At 37.0% G+C, this 24,438-nt stretch overlaps 1 protein-coding gene across 1 annotated transcript in view; it reads left to right on the top strand.

The window, feature by feature from the left end:
• The window catches only part of LOC107548645 (mothers against decapentaplegic homolog 2-like), a 37,786-nt gene extending 34,557 nt beyond the window's left edge, over positions 1–3,229 (top strand). The window contains exons 7-10 of the mRNA XM_016229416.1: positions 305–339; positions 462–491; positions 591–735; positions 1,835–3,229. Coding sequence (XP_016084902.1) covers positions 305–339; positions 462–491; positions 591–735; positions 1,835–1,958 — 334 coding nt within the window. The 3' untranslated portion in view covers positions 1,959–3,229. The remainder of the gene's footprint in view (positions 1–304; positions 340–461; positions 492–590; positions 736–1,834) is intronic.
• Positions 3,230–24,438: the final 21,209 nt, after the last annotated feature.

Here is a 24,438-nt window from a genome sequence, read left to right as displayed (position 1 = left end):
CCTGAAAAAGTTTCTAGTAGGCGGAGATAACAGCGCAGGCTCCGACGTCACAAGCCATAAACTCCTGTTTTGCTGTCTACACGATAACACTGCAACCAGAGTTTTTGAAAGTCTGCACCCTGCCAGGCGTTTTCAAAAATGTTCGGTTTCAGTGAACTGGTGTTGCGTTTGCTTGTGGACGAATAGCCAAACCGCGTAGAAAAAGCTGCGGTTTTACAAATAACCGCAGTCGTGTGGACAGGGCCTTACTCTGTATGTCTCAATGTAGAAGAGAAAATCTGTTGCTACTTCAATTACATTGCAGCTTTTTGGTTTTCGTCCTGTTGTGTCCAGAAGTTGGTTTTTACCAAGAATTTCCTTTTTAGTGCAATACTGCCTTTTGCTACCACTCATACTTGGAATTTAGGTGTCTGTTTGATCCCGTAACCATAAGAATTAAACTTAACTTGTGCTATGGACAGGAATAATTCCGGTCTGTAAAATCCCTCCAGGTAAGGGGTTCACTCACTTTTCATGGTCCTCTGTACCATCCATCCACCATCCAGAAATTTACATCAACCATTACGACCTAATGATATACTTTTACTTAGGCTGTAACCTGAAGATCTTCAATAACCAGGAGTTTGCGGCACTGCTGGCTCAGTCGGTGAACCAGGGCTTTGAGGCTGTATATCAGCTGACCAGGATGTGCACCATTCGCATGAGTTTCGTCAAAGGCTGGGGAGCTGAGTACAGGTATGGACAATCAAACCGCCTCACTGACAACTCTGCCAATCGCAAAAAAGTCTTAAACTGTACATCTGTAAACATGAACTATTTTGCTAGGGGAGGTTGTAAAGCACCTTTTAATTTAACTTTTTCAGGGATTAGAGGATATCTGTCTGTCTAATATATTTTAAGCTATATATTTTTTTCTTTGTGCGTGTTCACCTGAAAATGGGTAAAAAAAAAGTTATTTAAAAAATATATAAGAAAAGTAATTGAAGTTGTAAGTAGACGCAACTAGACTATTTTTCTCTCAATTTTGTAAAGGTGGAAAAAAAAACTACAAAAAAGTGCGAGTACGTGTGTGTATATATTTATTTATTTATTTATTTAATTACATGCATACGTTTTTGAATATAAACCATTAATTTTCCTTTGTATATAATGGTAAAAAATTAAGTAAAAGCTGGGTTTAAATTATGCTTGTAGTGAAAAGTATGATTCATTATTTCTCAAAATAAATGCATAGAGGAATCCGAAAGCTGTTATGCAACCCTCCAAATATTTAATATTATATTTAAATATAGTTTATGCACTTAACCTCACTTTATTTACCAATGTCTTTGGTGTTGAATTAATCGTCTCATGCTTCACTTTTGTATTTTTATTGCTGAAATAAGTGTTAAACTTGCTTTTCTCTCCTTTTATTCTGCTTTTGATATCCACAATTAGTTAACTACATCACCAATTTTCATGTTTTGCCAGAACGTTTACTTCCTACGTGGCATGTGCTTGTAGTAATCGTGGATGTTGAAAGTAGCAGTTTTTCAATATGTAGTCAATAACAAAACTGGACGAAATGAAACCATACCAGTTTTTGTACAGTATTGGTAGTACAGATGGGTATCATGGCAAAAGCATTGCTCATTTATATTAATGAGGTTTTTGCTATGCAACTTTTTCTGAGGCTAATTCATATTCATAAGCCAAGTCTTTGCTATAGTAAGAATTAAAACGCGAAATGAATATTCAAGAACCAAGCCATCAAGCTGTCACCATTGTAGCTTGAACTTTACTGAATGCAGTTGAAATTCAAATCTGATTCCCATGATGCATCCTGGTTCTGTAGACGACAGACGGTGACGAGCACCCCCTGCTGGATCGAGCTTCACCTGAACGGCCCCCTGCAGTGGCTGGACAAGGTCCTGACCCAGATGGGCTCGCCCTCCGTACGCTGTTCCAGTATGTCCTAATCGCCGTGACCAAGCTCTCTGTCCTCTGCCCCCAAAACGACTGATTCTACAATCACATCTACCAACAACTCGAAGACTTACTCGAACCCCGCCCCCTCTTTCTCTTTCATAGTACCCGTGAGCCTTTCTCGATCTCTGTCCTCCTGACACTGATGTTCTCTCCGTTCGGACCTGAACGCAGCACTTGCTGTCTCATCAGCTTCATGCACCTTTAATTCTCTCTTGTTTTCTTTCATAAACCCTCAATATTAAATGTATTAGTAGTAGAATTTGAAATGTATATTGGTTTTTATTTTATTTTCATGGTTTTCGAGAAGGAGGGAAGGTGGTGCGTATGTTGTGTGGAAGTTCAAGAAGGCAGTTGATAACTTCCCACACTTGTAGCAGCAAGGCTTTTTCCCCCTGATGAAGTACATACTCTGAAACTCATTTAACGATTAATTTTCCTGGATGCCGATCCAAATCCAGTCGTTCAAGGAGGTTACTTTTTCTGGCAAAAAGTCACGTTATTTGTTTTTATCCACGTTGTTATTATTGTGTAGATTGACACGTTAAGACTTAATCATGGTTTTTGATTTCTCCAGTAATGCCAAAAGATATTTTTATTTGAATTGTTTTTTTTTTCGATTTCTTTCCCCAAACCACTATATAAGAATGTTGCCTTTGATTTGAGGTATGCTGCTGTAAGTCGTGCTTATTTGCTTCAGACTTATAGAATGTTTAGCGCAAAAAAAAGAGCCCATGTTCAATTCGAACTTTACGCCGCCCTCGGAATTAACTTTTTATTCACTAGTTAGCTGTGGAGTGATTTTTGGAGTCCGGTTTCTCCAGAAACTTGTTTCTTTTAGGGATGAACAAAGACTTTCGAAGGTTGTTAAAACGTCTCGCACAGTCCAGATCTTTAAAATAAAAACGACAAAAAATAAAAAAACAAATCCAAGTATTTAAGCTTTAAGTGTTAATAGGTTATCCTTCACACAATTACAAGATTTTTTCCCCCCTTAATCTTTCTTTTAGCTACTTTTTGTATTTTCATGTATTTTTATATATAAATATATTTAAGATCTTTAAAGCTCTCTTCCTTTTTATTAGAACTGAATATTTTTTTAGATCATGCCCTCTTTTTAAAGGAACATGGCTTCATAATGAGATGTCCTATCATACGAAAATGTTATTTAGCATGGAATTTTTATAAGTGCAGATATCATTTCTCCTCTTCCTCCGCTTTCTAATTCAAGCTGTTGTCCCAGTTTAACGTTTCGTCCTGATCTCGAACCCCCATGAAATACATCTGACTTTAATTTTCTTTTAGTTGCTTTCCTCCCATGTTCACAACACAATACTGTATAACCCACCGCCCCTCAAAGTACGGTTTACCTGAAGGGCAAGCTCATCCTGCGGGTTCTGTTTGTTTGCAATTGGGGAATAAAACAAGACTAAACAGGTTGCTTTTACAGGGAGAACTGTGCAACTTTAGTGTGCGTGCTCGTTGTACAACTTTTACTAATGACTGTGATATAGCTGTCTGTTATTAACATGGCTTCATAATGAGATGTCCTATCATACGAAAACGTTATTTAGCATGGAATTTTTATAAGTGCAGATATCATTTCTCCTCTTCCTCCGCTTTCTAATTCAAGCTGTTGTCCCAGTTTAACGTTTCGTCCTGATCTCGAACCCCCATGAAATACATCTGACTTTAATTTTCTTTTAGTTGCTTTCCTCCCATGTTCACAACACAATACTGTATAACCCACCGCCCCTCAAAGTACGGTTTACCTGAAGGGCAAGCTCATCCTGCGGGTTCTGTTTGTTTGCAATTGGGGAATAAAACAAGACTAAACAGGTTGCTTTTACAGGGAGAACTGTGCAACTTTAGTGTGCGTGCTCGTTGTACAACTTTTACTAATGACTGTGATATAGCTGTCTGTTATTCTTTACTTGTTGTGGCAGTGACCAGGCGTTGCAAATATCCATTCCCCTCTTCCCACCTCTGTCTCCGTATATTTTCCTTCATTGATCTTAACTACTCTTGCGATTGTACTTTAAGTGCATCTAGTAAAAAGTTGATGAAGATGTTGTGGCCCGGTTTTTTTTTTTTTAAAGCTGACAAGCGGCCGTTAAGACACTGGGAACATTCTGTTTGCCATTTTTGACTGGGTGTGGAAAGAAAACCAAATAGAACTAAAAGTGGACCAGGCATATAAATGTGTATATATCATTTTATTTTACTTTGATCCTTTTTTTTTTTTCTCCTATTTTGCAAAGCATTTAACAGTTGGTGAGCTTGTTTTACCATTAGAGAGATGTATTGGTAGGACGTGAACTTCAGGCGATAAGCTTTTCAGGCGTGTTGCATATGCAGACTTCATAAATACACTAATAAAAAGTTTTAATTCTCATGTTAATGCCTGTCTGGAGTCTTTTTCTTTTGTTTTTCTTGTTGTTGCACAACTGTCATCAAAATAGTTTCATGATGCCACTTGTGTATTATTTCAAGCATGCTCTTTGCCAACAGTGTACTGGGTAAATAAGTACACTAGCTTGAACTTTATTAGAGATAAGCATATTTGTTGTGGTGTAAATGATGCTGCGAATGTGGGACAGTCATAATTTGGTTGACTAAATGATAATTTGTATATCTGTACTTGAAAAGTAGCAAAATGAAATGACAGCATGGTAATCTAATGGGACCTTTATTTAAAAAAAAAAAAAAAAAAAAAAAAAAGTGCCCAAAAGAGATGTCTACAATTTTAGGTGTCCTGGACACAAATGTGAATTCAATGCGTCTAAGGTATGAATATGCAGAAGTGTCATTGAGCACCCTGTCTTATTTTCATTAAGACAAGGTACCATTCCAAGCTGGATAAAACCGTAAAGCTATAATGTGTGTGTGTGTATATATATATATATATATATGTGTGTGTGTGTATATATGTGTGTGCATGTTTATGTGGTTTGAGGACACAAATTTGTATAATAACATGGGTATGACATAGGTATTACAACGAGAAGGTGATTTATGAGGACGTTTTCGGTGTCCCCGTAATTCAAAAGGACTAAATACTTTTTTGCCCCACTGTATATATATATACGTGTGTGTGTGTATATATATATACGTGTGTGTGTGTATATATGTATACACACACTGTATATATGTGTGTGTGGGGGTTATGGGTATATACTGTATATATGGATGTTATTCAACAGCTGCACTGGCTTTAATTTGGATGCTGGACTCAAATGGAAAGGTGAATTAAGGAAATTTGTGCCACGTAGAAAATGAAAACTGCAAATAAATAAAATAAATAAACCTTGCCTAATAATAATAAACAAATTTTATTTTTTTTAATGTGATAACGGTCAGTTTTCCAAATGATCTAAATAATCTTTTAAAATAAATAGCACATAAAATTAAAATTTAATCCATAAATGTTAAAACACTAAATCTACAAACTAATGTAGAATCTAAATAAAAAAAATAAGATACTTGTTCTCTAGTTGTTAATACATGAAAACATGATCAGGCATATCTCAGTGCTAGAATACCATTGCTATGAAAGTAGGCTCTTTTGACCACTGGGACCCCCAAGGTCTAATCTCCTGTAACTGGCTAGGACAGAACTAGGTGGATGAACCCAAGTACAGCAGTTTCATTAAAATAAATAAATAATTCTGCTGTGCCTCCTTACTTTGACCACCAGGGGGAGCAAAAGCTTCAGAAACATACGATTGTTTCTCAGAGCACATCAAATGCCTGTCAGACGGTCTATTCTATTTACATTTGACGGAAACTTGAGTTTTAGGATTGAATTTTGTCACTTTACGAGGCTGTATTTATGTAAATATTGTTATATCTGTCAAACTAATTGGTAAATGTGTAAACCAAGTTTTCATTTTCGTTATAACAAAGCACTTGACTTTAAATTTTGGCACCAGAGACGTCCTATAAAACTAATGTGCCATTCAACTATTTGTTTATTAGTAGTTGTCACTATTATCAGAAGCAGAAGTGTTTAGGCCACCTCACCCTGAATCAAGGCCTCACCTTTTGTTAGGTCCGTAGAGGCCTTGATGTTAGGCAAGACCACATAGAGCCAATCAGTTGCTAAAAGCTCGGAGGCGTATCGCAGCAATTATTAATCATTCCTCTCCCGTTAAAACCCCTCTCTGTGGTCGGGATAGGCACTAAGTTGTTTCTCCAAGTTACATTGTAATAGTTTATAATTTGTGGCATTTAGTCTCGAAGTTGCATCTGGTTTGGCAGCGTTTCACAGTGTTAACCCCAGTGGCTCGTTAATGTGCGCCAGAAAACATTTCCCAAAAACGTATATTTACTTACAAACGGACTTACTGGAAACATATTCTAAATAGGCCTATTGGGTTTACAACTTGAATGGGCACACAATGAGGACGCTCTTCTCTATACAATTGTTGGTCCCGGTAAGTATTCGGGGTCATACTGTTATGTCCGACTATCCATAATGTAAGTATGATATTGTTTTCCATTCTGAGCTCGCAGTCTTGAGTCTCTTCATTCACATGATTGGTTAACTGTGAGATTGCTTTACATATTATACCTTACTGATCCTCACAATGCCTCCACCGTCTTGTTATTCTTCTGGGATCATTCAAGAGTAGCTCCATTGTTGAATTTTGGCCATAGGGAAAGAGCAATCATGTATAAGTTATGGCCAACTAATTAAAACATCATCCTAACCTATACTTGACCCGGACTCCTTTACAAAGGGCTCTGCAGATTATTTTATGCACTGCCCTCTGACTTGTCCAGTGTGAAGTGTTGGATGTCTTCTGAAGTCTTTTTCCTGGTACTTTGGCAAAGGTCTGCAGCAGTAACTGGAGCACAAGGGCCCTGCAAAGAATTAATTAGGCTCAAATGAGTTTTTCCTTCCATGGTAAGCACCGACAATGACCAGGATATACAGGACATCAGAGGGGTCATGTAGTCTTTCAGCCAGTGACCCCCAAGAGACCTCAGAAGACAATAGTAAATGGGACAGTTCATCCCAGAAACAGCAATTCTGTCATGACCAACTTTACTTAAAAGAAGTTATGGTGTAATTTTATGGAAACATCTTGTCCAACTGGCAATTCTGGTTTCATTCTTTTCAAGAGGTCATATTTGGTGGCAGATGTTTGTTGGAACATGGAAATAAATCTAAAAAGACGTATTTTTAGCATCATTTTAATTATTGGAAATCACCTACCCTCAAAATCAACATACCTCTTGTTCACTGAACTCTGTTATGCACATTGTTACCAGCAGCTGGCAGCAGTTATAAAGAAAATCATTTGGTGGGCCAGCAGCCAAAACATTAGCTGTGAATTTGTGTTGCTCTTTATTGGCAGGGTAATTAAAGCAATTATACAGATTATTGCGGTTTTAACCGATTAATACGGTTTCAGTAATGAACACTTTTATTTGCCAGTGAGATGGCTTTAACTAACAGCTCTATTTTGGTAATCACAGAAGTCATTTGAAGTACCAGCTGCTTATTACCCAAATACTTTGCTGTTTAGGTGGCTTTGAGTGGAGACAAATAATCCCACGTTAATGTTACAAAGAGATTATGAATTACTGACCTGGTTTTGACCTGAAAATGGTGACACTCCAGATAGGAGGGAGGTTATTTAACTGACATTGATGGTTTGACCTTAGGGGTCAAGCTGCATATAAGCAACTGGAGTCTTGGATGAGGATGTTTTTGACACGCCAACCTTTTTCAAAGGTGACATAGATGATTCGAATAACACTTTGCAAGTGCTAAAAAGAAGCTGGAGCAGTTTTGAAAAGGGCCTAATACATAGCCTTGTTGAATCCCTCAGTTCTTTCTGTGCATGAATATCTGCGTTAAAAAGTATGCGTCATAGTTTCCTAACATACTATGTAAACATCGCAGCAGAACAAAGAAGACAAGAACCATGAGGAGTATCGGTGATATTTCGCTTCGATGCACGGAGCTGCATGTAAGAGATACTGAGGGGTTGTGAAGATCTGAACAAACGTCGTCCTCTCATTTGCAATCTGTTTTCAGAGGTAACACCCAAGCGATTTACCGCACCCCACTCCCACCCAAAGAGAAGCAGGGGAGAGTTATAAAAAAACTGTTACGCTTAATAATTGATGTGCTGCATTTCAATCAATTTTACCACGGCGCTAGGCTAATTAAGGGTTGTCTCTGATTCCCAGGGGCAATTTAAAGAAAGAATGCAGAAAATAGTTTTTTCTCTTTCTTTTCTCGCTTTCTTTTTCATCCTCTCTCTCACTCTTTTCCTTCCTAGCTCCTCAGTTCATGGGAATTCGCTATTTCAGGAAGCAGAGATCCGTTCCTCTCATGCGTCTCCTGGGGCGGAAACCTAAATGCAATTAATACAGCTGCTTTACTGCCTGCTAATTATTAAATGATAGAAAGAGATTATTTTACACCAGACTAATTTAAAGTTCATAGATTGTTTTAATTAATTAAATAAGAAAAAGTGCACTTTAAGCATGACTAACGGCATTTGCATATGAAGGTAATAATTAGCCACAGCGACGGTTCTCACCTAGCTGGGCTATATGGAGGAGAGAGGCGTATTAATGAGAGTTGCATAAAAGTGCTTTTCTTTGTGTATTTAACAGTAAAATTAATAACTAAGGAGCTCAGTTAAGGGAGAGTTTTTTCTCTTTCTTTTCTCGCTTTCTTTTTCATCCTCTCTCTCACTCTTTTCCTTCCTAGCGCCTCAGTTCATGGGAATTCGCTATTTCAGGAAGCAGAGATCCGTTCCTCTCATGCGTCTCCTGGGGCGGAAACCTAAATGCAATTAATACAGCTGCTTTACTGCCTGCTAATTATTAAATGATAGAAAGAGATTATTTTACACCAGACTAATTTAAAGTTCATAGATGATTGTTTTAATTAATTAAATAAGAAAAAGTGCACTTTAAGCATGACTAACGGCATTTGCATATGAAGGTAATAATTAGCCACAGCGACGGTTCTCACCTAGCTGGGCTATATGGAGGAGAGAGGCGTATTAATGAGAGTTGCATAAAAGTGCTTTTCTTTGTGTATTTAACAGTAAAATTAATAACTAAGGAGCTCAGTTAAGGGAAGGGGGAGTTGCTAATCCTTAAATATACAGAGGCACCTCCTCCCTCCAAAATCCATGCATGACTTAGGCGAAAAGTCAGCTTGACTGAATCTTTAGGCCTGTTTTTGCTCCGGCATTGACTTCAAATTGATTTCCTTTGGATATTTCAAGGTCAGTTTTGTCAAAGTGCCATTTAGTCGATGAGTAACATGGACATTGAGAAGTTTTCGGCAATAATCACAGTCTTCTGAAGCCTTACATGTACGTGTGAAGAACAGTGAAATTTAATTAAAAAATTTTTTGTCCCTTTTACTTACAAAAAAATACATATAAAATGAAATACATATGACTTCAATGCACACTTCTGTGAAAAATCTTATTAGGCTGTTTTGGCATAATATATCATTTATTATTATTTCTTGAACTTTTTTTTTTTTTTTGAACAAAACTGTTTCACTGCATATTAATATAAGAAATATTAAACTGTTGTGCATAAACATTAAGGGAAAAAACAACAGGAAATTATATTATAGAGAGAGAGAACCGCTGCAGACCTTCATGAAAGTGTCAAGGTCTAGAAATCTTTTAATATATCAAATAATTTTTATGACAAGGCAAGTTCAGGTTGTAATTTGTCTTTTGGTGCAATTCTCCAAAAATATTCATGCGTTAATAATTTATTTAAAAAATACCTTTTGCATTGAAATACATAAGGTGTAAAGAAAATGTTATTACTTTTTAAACCACATGGCATTTTAATCATTAAATTGTGTATGTAAATGAAAAAAAAATTTATTTAGCAAATTATTATTTTTTTATCCAAAAAAAACGAACAAATGAGGAACATGACAAGCAATTTGTTGTAAGAAAGTACATTATTCAAAATTCTGTGTTCCACTGTAGAAAGTCAGAGGTTTCGATCAACACGTGGGTGTGTAAACAGAAGTTTCATTATTGGCTACTCCTTTGAATTGCCAGTTGTTTAGTAGTGCTATTCATCACGCACATTTTTATGTAGAACCTTCACATAGAGCGCAGCTCAGGCTCATAACCTCGCTAGGGCTGGTGGAAATGATCGCGCAGTGGACAATCTAATTAAAAAGTGTGTCAGAACAAGAAAGAAAGTTCCCTTGTGAAGTGGCGACTGATACAAGGCCCCTGAGAGAGGAGGCGGGAGAGGACTTGCTCTCGAGTGTTGATCCTACCTGAACAGCTATTGAGAAGATGAAAAGGGAGCCATGTGCGACTCTATTAAGCATTGCTTCATGGAGATTTGTGTTTGTTTGTTTAATTCTGTGTTCTCCTCTCTCTGTCGGTTTGCAGACGAGATGTCTCCTCACCAAATAGCGAAAAGGAGGCAAAGGTAGGGCTTTGTCAAAGATGAAAGAAAAGTGAGTGTGGCGAGAGGTTTGGTGGCAGGAATGGTGGCCTTGAAAATGTGCGATGGTCTCAGGTGTTGAAGGAGCCTCCCATTACACTCGGAGTAGTTAGAGGCAGGGGCTGCTGTCAGCCGTACACCCGCTCTACAGCGTCTTTGGAAATGGCCCTTTTGTACGGATAGCTTATTATCCGTTTTGAACAATAGCTCTGTACTGGGCGACATAGCGCTGGCCCTTGCACTTTTATCTAGAGTGTACTCTTCTGTGTTCTGCTAATCCATTTCGTTCTGTCCTTTTTTTCATAATAAAGAAAATGCACTTGACAATATACGTACTGACTGTGGCCAAGTTAATTTTCTTAGAGAAGACAGCAGTAATGCACGCTAATAGAATCACTATCAAGGGCTTTTGTTCAAGTTCATCAAAGCCTAAAACACTTTCATTTAAGACAACATGTTCTTGTTAATTGCAAACATTCTTGACAGTGCACTGGGTGTTATGTTTGCATGTGGTAAGCCTAGGATAAAATGGCGTTCTTTAGTGCACAAATAAACAATTGTGTGTGCAAAATAAGTGAGCAGTCTCATTTTGTTAAGCTGAACATCAGTGATAGTGATCTTGATTAAAATTAGCAGAGGACTGGTTGGGTAATTGTGGGACACCGTAAACAAATAAACTAGAAATGTATTGATTACCCTGGACTCTCTTGTAGAGGAAGATTTCACCTTCTACATATCACAGTGTTACTGAAAGTGCAGGATATTCTGCAGCTTTACATGCAAATACCTTTCTTTATGAGGTCTAAACTAGCTTATGATGTGGTTCGATCCCAGGCTGTGCATCCTGAGAACTCGAAAGTCCGTCCTCTGAACTGAAGTAGGGGGAGACCTGTTTTTTTTCCACCAGGAGTTGGCAGCATTTGGCAAGCAACCAGAGGTCATTATGTTCAATTAGCAGTACAGCACTCAGCGAGCTCGTCAAGCCTGACATCGACACCCAGATCGTAATGAAGAACTATGGCATAAGGTAAAAGGCATTAATGTTCCTTTGCATTTAGTTTCCTTTCATATGGATTTATTGGCGATGTTGCAAGTGAATCAACATCCTCTCTGGCTCTGTCATCCTGACAAATTTTTGGCTATGGCTATTCATAGCTCAGCTGTTTTACCAACATGTCATTTGCACCATATCTGACATGCATCATATGCACATACTGAGTTCAACAAATCTCACATATCTCATGATATATGAGTGATATGAACCAGCAGCCAGACCCCTGTATGGTCCCATCCTCTGGCTGGTCAGAGGGTGGCGTTGACCCCAGGCGGGGTCGGGGTGATGACGGATGGCCATGCTGTAATGTTGGGGGCACGTGGTAGATGCCTCGAGGGTTCACGGCGGCCCTGGTCTCTACCCTCGACCGGCTGGGAGTGTGCGTTATTGATGCTCCTGCCCCGGGGAAGAAAAGGAGGAGGGTGGGAAGGGGGATTGAAAGGGGTTTGTGGGAAATGGATGCACAGGGGCAGCTCACAGTTCTGTCATCAAACAATGGGCTTGTGAAGGATGGGCGGCACTCAATATGATCAGTCATCTTTTGATCAAGTCTGACGTCTCCACTCTATCGTTTTTTACATGAGTCCTTTCTTTTTCTTTTGTCTTTAGTTTGACTTGTTGGAGTGGGGCGATATTCTGTATGTGCGTGAGATACACACACACGCCACATGCTCTACGGCACCCACTTCATCTAATATCATATAACTGTGGCTACTGAAGACCTAATGCACACAAACAGGGAGTTTGCACAGAACACTGTGGTGAATAGATAATGCATCAGATCAGAGTGAAGTGCTCGGGCTATTCTGTGGCTTGACCGCAGCGCCTCTTGTTTAGTTCCCGCAAAATACATAATGCAGCAGTTCTGACCACTGCCAAAGTATTTACGCTTCTCCGTTCACATTACATTAAAAAGCTCTCTCTGACTTAAGTATCCTGAATAAACATGGGCTGAGGGATTGCAGTTAAACAACAGGACAGATGTAGTCTAACAGCTGAATGCATCTTGCAAGAATATCATCGTCACTGTGAGGAAACAGTTGATCACTCTTACAACTCCACTTTCTGTCAGAGATGCCCTCACATTGGCATTGTGTACGGTGTCATTCTGTAAATTTGGAAATGTGTTTTGCCACAGCAGGAGTTTTTAGGTATGGCAGGAATGTAATGCCATGAAGACAGCACATGGCCAAGGAAGGAACTTTTCGCAATGGCAAAAACGCTATGCCAGGGGTAGCCAACCCTGCTGCTGGATGCCTAACTGCCTGCAGACTTTCAGCCCTGTTCCAACACACCTGCCTGTTATTTTCCATTAATCCTGAACACCTCAGTTAGCTAGTTCAGGTGTGTTTGATTAAGGATGGAGCTAAGCTCACACCAGGAGAAATTTCACACCACGAAAAGAGCACCATGTCACGGCAAGAAGGTCAAGCCATGCCGAAAGTGTCATGACAAGACTGTCATGCAACTACAAGTAAGTCATAATTTCACAAGAGAGTCTTGCCACAGAAAGAGTACACGGCCACAGCAAGAGCTTTTTGCATGGACAAAAACACTACGCCAAAGCAAGAACTTCACGACACGAGCATCACATGGCAAGAACGCCATGACACGGAAAGAACATTTTGCCATAACAGGAACATCATGCCACAGTAATTGTTTCTCTGTGACAAGAATGTTATGCAACTAAAGTATGTCATCCATTGACATGAGAGTCTAGGCAAAAACACTACGCCACGGCGTGAATGTCACACCATGACATGAGCATCACATCATGACAAGAAGGTCAAGCCATGGTGAAAACGTAATGCCACTACAAGAGCATTTTCCTGTGACAAGAATGTTATTCAACTACAAGTATCAACAAGAGTGTCTTGCCACTGAAAGAGTGTACAGCCACAGTGAGAACTTTTCTCAATGGAAAAACGCTATGCCATGCCAAGAATGTCACACCATGATAAGAGTGGCACATCATGGCAAAAGGTCAAGCCATGGTAGGAGCGTCATGACATGGCAAGAATATCATACCACACGAGGGTTTACTTGTGACAAGAATGTCATGCAACTACAAGAGAGTCTTGCCACATAAAGAGGGAATGACTGTAGCAAGTTCAAAAATACAATGCCACAGAAAGAATGTCACCGCATCATGGGAAGATCGTCAAGCCATGGCAAGAGCGTTATGACATGGCATTTTCTTTTGACAGGAATGTCAACCAACTACAAGTACATCATCCATCGACAAGAGAGTCTTGGAACAGAAAGAGGGCATGGCCACAACAAGAGCTTTTCACAATGGAAAAAAAACATTAAGATACGGTACACCAAAAATGTCACACCATGACAAGAGCGGCTCACCATGGCTTGACATGGCAAGAATATTTTGAAATGACAGGAACGTTTTTCCATAACGTTATGCCAGAGTAGGAATGTTTGGCCACGGCAGGAACATTGTGCCACGATGAGTGTTTAGCCAAGACAAGAGTGTCTTGCCATGATAAGATCGTATGACCTCGATAAGAATGTCACACCATCACAAGAGAATTATACAGCAAGAGCATTCTTTGGTGTAAAGCAAGTGAAGAACAGACACAGGGATTGTAAAAATATTTATTTTGGCATGTCCTCCTTTCACATTGTGGTTTGATTTATATGTTAGTCCAGTGGTCTCCCTAATCAAACACACCTTATTCAGGTCATCTCATTAGTACAGACTCAAAGCCTGAACCTGAAATAGGTGTGTCAGACAAAGAAAATGTTCAAAATGTGCAGTACTGGTGGGGCTCCAGAAATAGGGTTGAGAACCACTGCGTCAATCTATTGACTGAGAACAGAATGAACTGAACTTCTCATATAACATCATTAAATCTACTGATAGCAATGCATTAGTGTCTAAGAGGGAAGAGCCAGTGATTAAACTGCCATTAATGAATGAGCTTTGTGAATATTATGAAAAACATAAAGCTCTAATTATGACTGCATAAGTGTAATTATGAGTTATATCCAGAGACAAGACGCTCTTTTGACTCGGACCAGTAAGGAATCACCAAGAACATCTTACAGCAGCAACACAATAAACGACCACTCAGAAAAACATTGCAATGGTATAACAACACTCTGGCAACCACCGATAACATTGTGGAGGTGACTTTTCTTATGGAAATGTAAAAATGCAGTTGTGCTTATGTTTGTTATCTCAAATCTCAATTCTTTCTGGTAAGGAATGCCCTTTTTTCCCAATTTGAAGGGATAGTTCACCCAAAAACACTTTCTGTTGAACACAAAATAAGACATTTTGAAGAATGCTGGTAACCAAATAGTTGCCGGTAACCATTGACTTTCACAATATTTTTTTTTCCATACAATGAAAGTTTATAGCTACCAGCGACTGTTTGGTAACCAACATTATTTTTGGGTGAACTATCCCTTTAAAGTGATAGTTTATTTAGAAAATTAATATTCTGTCATCATTTACTCACCCTCATGTTGTTCCAAACCTGGCTTTCTTTCTTCTGTGGAACACAAAAGAAGACCTTTTTTTGTTCGTTTTTTTTGTCCTTACAATGAAAGTCAATAGGACCCGACAAAATATTGGACAAAAACAGTTTGAAGAAGAATGATTCTTTAAAATATTTTCATTAGTGTTCCACAGAAGAAAGCAAAACTCACAGGTTTGGAGCAACACGATTGTGAGTAAATGATGACCGAAATCAAATTTTTGTGTGAACTATTTCTTTAAATAAAGAAAGGACAAGAAACAATTGCATGCAACACTATAATGCGCTGTGACACATGAAGTCTTACAAGCCTCTAAAAAGGTATATTAGCCTGACGGCTGTCACCACTTCTGGGGCAATGCGTGCCTTTTTGCCCTGTAACGTTATCCGTCTCTTTAAAGCTGGAAGCATATACGCCTTTGGCTGACCCTACTGTCTGACCCTAGTGTAAACACCATGTCATGTTTAGCCCTCTTAAATAGCCAGAGCTCTCATCAATGTTTCATCCTGGGGTAAATATCATATGCTCTTGACTTATTTACATCCGCTCGAGGAGCTCTGAAACCCTTGTCCACATAAAATATTCATCATCATTTTAGCAAATGCATGCCTTTGTCAATACCGTTGGCTTTGGGTGCCCACCCTATCCCACTCTGCCCGGCCCGGCCCTCCACTCTATTGCCTAGATCAGGGCTTTATGACTTCATAGATGTGGGACCAGTCCGGTTACGATGAATTACATCAGCGCAAGGTATCCTCCGCGTCCCGCCGGCACAAAACATGATCCTGCTTTTATAGAGCCATGTTTGCTGATAGTTCATTTTAGTTGGGAATCAATGTGATCCAGGGACGAAATGCCACATTAATTTGATTTCTAGTGATCCTTCTACAATGGCAAAATTATTATATGAGCTGGTAAAGAGATCTTTAGACCTTAATATTGTTTTTCTGAAACAATGTCTGGAGTCTGGTGCAATGATTAGCATCATCTTATAGACTTGATTTTAATGAGCAAATGTGTTATAAGGCAGTCTTTCTTCTGTTGTTAAATCAGATATGGCCCACGACACTCAGCAGCCTCAGGTGTTAGATTAGATTCATTGATACAGTCTATTTAACACTGGATTAGTTTTAACAATCACCTGTCTCTTCTTTTTCATCTTCATGTTTTTATGTTCGCTCTATCTTTCACGTTTTCCTCCACACACTTGGTCTCTGTCTTTTGATTTTTAAAATGCTGTATGATTTTTGGTCTGTCATCTGTTTTTTTTTGGGGGGGGCTGATATAAAAATATATTTATATACTTTATAGATAAGTATATTTTGTTAAATATAATGTATGAGTCACTGTATAATTTACTATACAATACAAAGATGTTCCTTATTGATCTTTATTTAAAATGTTTCTTGTTACCAGTTATGAACATTAGTGTTTATATAACTATTTTAATATTATAATGTAAATATTTGTTTATTGCATCGTCATTGTTTTGTGTTGTGAAAACACTGTTCTCTGTCTATTCAGGTTTATTTGCTACTGATCTTGAAAGTCCAATTTCGATTAACTTTTATTCATCATGTGGTCTTTTATTTTACAACCTGTATTATTATGATGGTACAATTATATATATATATAAAACTAGAAATTGTAATGTTTAGGCATGCTAAAAATTCCAGTGTGCATGTGAATGCTTTCTCAAAAGCACAAAAACGTTCCTTGAATGCATGCAAAAGTCTGTATTTTTACTTCTTTAATTTTACTTTTTGTGTTGATGGGGGAAAAAAAACCCCCTGAGAAAATCAAAATATTTACAGGTGACTACTATATACCAAATATAAAGCTAAAAATAATACTTTATGAACTCATTTACAGTAGAGAGGTTTGTAAATTTGTGTCTGGCAAAGTATGGAATTTTGAAAGGGTTCCCACACAGTTTCCATTTCAAAATCCACAAGTAATGGTCTGTCTCATGTTTCGGCTGTAGCGTTCGCTCTTTGTGCTCTTGACTTCTCAGAATCAGCGAAGTGTTTGTACTGATTCTTCCTGTCCATAAAGCTGGGCAGAGTTTGCAGTATGACGGGCGTCAGCATCAGATCAGGGACGGTGATGGGGTGTGTAGGAAGGCCCCAGCGGGTTTCTGTGCATTTAGCTTCAGACACTAGGGACAGACAGTAAGTGAATCCAGCTCTCATTTTTAAGTGTCTTGCTTTGTGTTTAAATTATTTACATGAGATTTTGAGCATTTAAAAACAAATAAATGTCTTTATATTAATAGATGTACTAGTGGGGTAGATAGATCTTTAGGTTGTCTTACTGAACATTCTAATGTCTTTAAAAGTATTTTTTTTTACATTTTTCTACCCTGAAACATTTTTCATTCAGAAATTGCTAGTAAATTTCACACACTATAACAAAGAAATGGCAAGTAATGCAATGAATTAAACGTTCAAATTAAGTAGAGAAAACTATAGTCTTGTAAAACATACCCCAATAATCTATATTTACAACCTTAAAAAGTAATTTTTACAGTGGTTCAAATATTTCTTATTTTGTCAGGTCATTTTTTTTTCTCATAAGACGCCCTGTGCATATGAAACAAAGATTATAGAGCAATATAACAGCTGGTGTCGACTGTTTTAATATAGCTGTTGATTGTGCGCTGTGCAATTATCACTGTTTGTTGATTTTCTAGTACACTCTTAAAAATAAAGGTGCTTCAAAAGCTTCTTCAAGCGATGCCATAGAAGAACCATTTTTGGTTCCACAAAGAAGCAAGCTGTGCAATTATCACTGTTTGTTGATTTTCTAGTACACTCTTAAAAATAAAGGTGCTTCTTCAAGCGATGCCATAGAAGAACCATTTTTGGTTCCACAAAGAAGCATTCAGTCAAAGGTTCTTTAAAGAACCATCTCTTTCTTATCTTTTTATAATCTGAAGAACCTTCTTTCGCCCCAAAGAACCTTTTGTGAAACAGAAAGGTTCTTCAGATGTTAAAGGTTCTTTATGGAACCATTTAGACAAAAAGGTTCTTCTATGGCACCAATTTTTTTTTAATAGAATCCAGAAACATTTGACAATCAGACAATCCATTTTGAGCAGTATACTTATTATAGTTTAAATAATAATACACTATAAAATTAATAAAAAGTCATTTACAAAGCCTAACAAACTTCCTTTTTGTGAAAAGTGTGAAAAAAGTCTCTCTGTATTCAAAATGAATGGCAAGTGGTTGGATATTTTGTAATAATGCAGTGGCCTTCACTCAACTGGTATATCAAATATTGTGAAAATATGAAATATATACTATATTTTACATAAGAAATAATAAAAAATATATCAATATAATATAAACTATACATTTTAATGTGAAAGAACTTTAAAAGGTATTTGATTTACTTAAAAAAAAAAAAAAAAATCACGACATGGTTTACATTCAAATATTGTTCAAATCAATGTATGAGTCACCTTTTAATTTACAATAAAAAGATGTTCCCGGAAGTCCCTGTGTCACACATTTAATGAGCTTTATTTAAAAATGTTTCTTCTTATTGTTGAAATGAGTTATTAACATTAGGGCGTATTGAACTATTTCAATATAATAAGAAATATAATAAACATTCAGACATGGTCTCCGTAGCAAACGTTCATTTTGGGGTCACTCGTTGACCCACTCGCAAAGCAATAGGAAAAAATGAATTTCAAACTTTTGGACATACTGTACCTGCATATGACATGACTGTGTAATTTGGCCTTTTTTACGTCAAAATTCCAAATTCTTCTACATGAAATGACATTTTTAAATGAAGGTGACTTGTTAAGGGCGTCAGCTTTGTTCTCTGTGATGGTGCAGCCGTGAGTTTGAGTTGAGCGTGACTTTGTCTCTTAGTTTGTCCGAGGTAATGAGGAGACGTGGTGGCAGTCTTCTCTGCCCAGGGTGAAATTATGATAATAAGAGAAAGCAAAGCTATTACTGGCGCTGGGCTTTCATTATGCAAATGATATTAAAACAGGCCGCATGGGCATTAATGCTTCACAAATTGTTCTTGATATGTTTTTTCTTCTTGCCACTTTTCTTTCAACCCACCCTCCCCCCCCATTTCATTTCATGTCTCTGTTTTGTACTTGTGACATTTCCAGCTCTTGTTTTTGGAGGCGTATGTCACTGTGTCAAGCAGGAGAGCTTCTAAACGTGTTCATTTCACTCGTTCATGCTGCATTACAAGCTTTATATCCTCTGGGTATATTCATATCACTGATAAATTGAGGTACTTGCTATTTAATTAGATGTACATGTAACATTTGCTACATTTTAGCTGTACGTTTTAATAGAGAACAGATCTATCATTATGTGAACTATATGATAAATGACAGCATTTTTTTTGTTGTTATATATTTTGTGCAAAATGTCGGGCTGCGTGGTACCTGCCAATTATTAAATATTTTTATTAATATTAAATCATTGTTTAAATATATGTAATGATGTCATTCATGCATATTAAAAATGTATTAAAGAGACTTTTTAAATTAAAATAGGCACTTATAATATTTTCTGTTGACAAATAGAATAGGTAAATCTGTATCTTTGAAAAGAATTTAATATTGACGGTGCAGAAACTTTTTTGCTAACACTGTAAAAAGTGCTTCCTCTGTTAACGCTTAAGACAAAAATATTATTGCAAAATATCTGGTAGTGTGGTACGTTATGAAAATGTTTAAAAAAATTATAAATAAACTACATATAAATATTTGCTGATAATGTTTAAGCATAATAAAAAGATATTTAAAAATATATTTTTTTACATTCTTATGCTTTCTGTTGACAAATAAATTAAAAGTTAATCAATTATTAAATCAGTTAAAAGTTATAAATGACTAAAACTGTATATCTGAAAATGTTTTATGTATGTATGTGTGTGTATATATATATATATATACACACACACACACACACATTAAAAATGAGCTTATTGTGGCAATGTGTAAGACAAAAGTATTGCACAGTATCTGGTTGTGTGGTATCGCTCTTTTATGAAAATTTTGTATCGCAAAAAAGAGTAACTGGAAAACATATTACATAATTACTTTTCACTACAAATAAATAATTGCTTAAATATATGTATGGTATTGATCACATTTAATCATATTAAAATATATATATGTTTTTAAATAAGTACAATACTTTTTTTTGACATGTTTATATAAATAGCTAAATATGAATTTTTTTTTTTTTGGTCAACAGTGTAAAATGTGCTTCCTGTGCTAATGCCTAAGACAAAATATTATTTTTACAGAATATCTGGTTGTGTGGTATCTATCAGTTATGAAAATGTTGTATGTCTAAAAATTGTAACTTGAAAACTTTAAACAATATTATTAAAATATTTGATTAAAATAGTTTTTTTAATTTTTTTTAAATAAGCACTATACTTTTTTGTTGACAAATTGTTATACGTGTCTAAATCTGTATTTCTACAAATAACTTCATATTCATTCTATGGATTCACTATTTTTTTTGCCAACACTGTTTCCTGTTGTAACACAAAAATAATATTTAATATGACAACCAATATCTTATATGCACTTTTTACAGTGAAGGTACATTTCCAGTCCATCTTTGGACGAAAACGCTTGTTTTTTTAAAAAAGTTGTGTACGTGCTAATGTTTACGGACAGCTAACTTGAACCAACACAGCGCTGTCAGCTCTGCTTTACACAGACACCTTCTCCCAAATTAGAGCCCTTCATAAGCAAACCCTGCAATTTTGTGCCGGAGAAGAGCAGCGTGGGCCCGAAATGGGAACAACAACAACTTATTCAGTACCTGTCACCTCCCGTTAATAAATAAGAATCTCTTTTTCAGAGGGCGCTCGTGGCGTCCCGGGCCGTTTGGGCCCTCGCTAGATTAAACATCTTGTCTAGTCCGGCAGCATGTTAATGAATAGCAATGGAGATTCACTGTGTTTTAATGAAGAAGACACAGCTTTTACAGGGTGCAATTTATTGGGCCAATTCCCCCTGTCCATCATGGCGCGGGACCCCTTCCCCTCGCCACTTCTCACATTGTCAGGGAGAGTGTGGTGGAAATTGGGCGAGTGTCTGATGTAAGGCCAGGGCCTCTGACTCAATTTACCCAGTGACATCTCTGATCTTGCTCCCTGGATCAGTAAGCAATTCTGGCAATGAGATGCATGGAAATTAATTACTCGATTTGTGACCCCGACACACCCGTTCTGTTGAGCGGGAAGGCGGATTGGTTTACATACGCTTAATAACCAGGCAGGGATGTGTACTCCCGATTACACGCTCAATCTGAATGGAAGTGACACAAACATCTCTAAACCCCAGACATCTCTGAACACCGCCTGTGTTCGAGGAAAAAAAGAATGCAAACCGATCACACTTGGCTCAAGTAAAGTGAATTACAGTACATGTCGTTCCTCATGGGAGGATGCCATTAATCACCCAAAAATGAACATTCTGTCATCATTTACTCACCCTCATGTTGTTCCAAACCTGTAAGAGTTTCTTTCTTCTGTTAAAAAAAAAAAAAGATATTTTGAAGAATGCTGGGAACCAAACACTTGACGGTAGCCATTGACTTCCATAGTATATTTTTTCCATACTGTAGATGTCAATGGCTACCGTCAAGTATTTGGTTACCAGCATTCTTCAAAATATCTTCTTTTGTGTTCAACAAAAGAAAAAAACTCATGCAGGGTCAGTAAATGATGACAGAATTTTTATTTTTGGCTGAACTTTTCCATTAAGTTTTAACTAAAGTGATCTTTGCAACTGAAGCATTTATGTAACCAAGTAAAGACAAGACATTGCAGGTCTTTTCATGCATTGGTCAGTTTTGAGATTTTAGTCTATTTTGCCTCTATAACGTCTTCTGACTAGTTTTAAACAAGTGTTATTTTATGCCACTTTATCAACACTGAACAAAATTATAAACGCAACACTTTTGTTTTTGCCCCCATTTTTCATGAGCTGAACTGAAAGATCGAAGACTTTTTCTATGTACACAAAAGGCCTATTTCTCTCAAATATTGTTCACAAATCTGTCTGAATCTGTGTTAGTGAGCACTTCTCCTTTGCCGAGATAATCCATCCACCTCACAGGTGTGGCATATCAAGATGCTGATTAGACAGCATGATTATTGTACAGGTGTGCCTTAGGCTGGCCACAATAAAAGGCCACTCTAAAATGTGCAGTTTTACTGTATTGGGGGGTCCGGGGGGGTCGCATAGAGTTGATCAGGTTGTTGATTGTGGCCTGTGGAATGTTGGTCCACTCCTCTTCAATGGCTGTGTGAAGTTGCTGGATATTGGCAGGAAGTGGAACAGTACATATTTTCAAAGATATTTTTTGTATTTATTTGTTTATTTTTGGATTGGAGTCAGAAATCTCCACTTCAGCAGCACTTACACACACTAACTGACCAGTTTAATTGACCAGTGTAACATTAAATGTAATGCATTTCTCATTTGTAAGTTGCTTTGGATAAAGGTGTCTGCTAAATGAACACATGTAAATGTAATATTAATTCAATCAAAACTAGTCTAATAGCAAATAAATGTACAAAATTTATCTGGAGACATATGTTTGAATGTGTATAGCTTATAAAATATGATTTTTTAATTGTAGCTTTAACTGAAATCTGAATGCAACACAAAATTCACGTTTTTTTAAGTTGACTGATATATTGCATTAAAACGGTTAAAATCAGTTTACAGCCCATGTTGCTTCCACAAGATAATGCATTTCTAAATGCAACATGATATAATAAAAATAAAATGTAGGACAGGCTTAATTTTACCTATTAGGAATTGACTGGATTGCAAAAACATATCAAGTACATAGCAAAAAGAAACCAGATGAATGGGACGGTTTGATAAGGAAGTTACTGTATTGTGATGAAACATTACGCAGACAAACAATGGTTTTAGTTTGCAGCGTATAGGTTGTGGATTCACTTTTGAACATAATGGACCTGCATTGCATGCAACTTTTTTTTTTTTTCATTACTCCATTATTAAAGCAGATGGAGTGCTGCAATGCATGATACTTTGCACCGGTTCTCTGTGTTCGAATGGAAATTTTATCTCCGTACCGTGACCTTGAGTTAGACTTGTCGTAGACGTTAAGTCAAGTTACTGACAGTGATGCACACATATACTCTCACTCTCCCTGTCACACACCGTTTTACATTATTTAACTACAATTCGCACTGAATTTAAATGCTGGTTGGGTATATTTATATTAGAAATGCAGTATTAATATAGAAAATAAAACTCAAAAGAGGTGTGTTGTTTACATGTAGCGTATGCAGTTTAGCATATACAGTAGCATGCTATGGTTATTATTCTTCAGTCTGGTTAGATTGGCACATGAGGTGACGTCCATGCACAGGGGCCTCTCCTCAAACAGCCTGACAGGCAACCTGAGAGTTCCCATCTTGACTTATTTATCAGCTAGACATCAGGTCAGTTTGGCGTTCACGTTACAGGCAAGGCCGCGGTAAACACTGTCTGCCTCTACAGAGAACTAGAGAAGTCCCAGATCAGATGAGTCTTCTAAATACACTCAGAAAATCATTCAGTAAACTATTATTATTATTATTATAGGTGGTCACATGATTCAAAAGTCTCCCCTTTACTGCCTTAACCGAATGTGTAGGTTATTGTGAGTTCAAGTCGTAGCTGATTTTGTGAGTATAAAGTTTAACATTAGTACAATAATTAATAATAGCAATGATAGTTGTATTTGTTTGTTTGAGAGACACTGTGAGATATTCGAGTCAAAATTATGAATGACAAAGTCACAATTGCAAGAAGTAGTTACAGTGTGACATACAGAGATCATAACATGTTATGAGAAATAGTCACATTGCTAGTTGTAAATGTGATGTTGTTGTGAGATATTAAGTCATAATTATATAAAGTCACAGTTATGATAAAGTTGCAAAATACAAAATATGGAGACATTACTAGTTATATTGTGAGATATTAATTTTATATTGAGAATTAATTCACTATTATGAGAAAAAGTTGCAATTGTAAGATATACAGTCACAATAAACAAGAAACGAAATGACAGTTATGAGTAAGAGTCACATAAGTTGTATTGTGAGATATGGAGTCACATCTATGAACAACAAAATCACAATTGCAAGAAATAGTTGTAATATGAGGTATAGTCATAATGATGAAAAATTGTGCAGTTGTGAGGTATAAAGTCGCAATTATGAGAAATGAAATTAGACTTGAAATAAAGTTACATTGTGAGATATAGTCGCAATTGTAAAAATAAATAAAATAAAATACTTCCACTGTGAGATATACGGTCGCAGTTACGAGAAATAAAGTCGCAATTTTGGAGTTAAAACGTTGCAATTGCAAGAAATAGTTAGATTGTGAGATATAAAGTCACAATTACAAGAAATACATTTGC

Source organism: Sinocyclocheilus grahami, unplaced genomic scaffold, assembly GCF_001515645.1.
Source record: "Sinocyclocheilus grahami isolate Dianchi unplaced genomic scaffold, SAMN03320097.WGS_v1.1 scaffold352.1, whole genome shotgun sequence".
Classification (NCBI taxonomy): domain Eukaryota; kingdom Metazoa; phylum Chordata; class Actinopteri; order Cypriniformes; family Cyprinidae; genus Sinocyclocheilus; species Sinocyclocheilus grahami.
The sequence above is the reverse complement of the archived record's forward strand: the minus strand, read 5'-3'. Positions and strand labels throughout refer to the sequence as shown.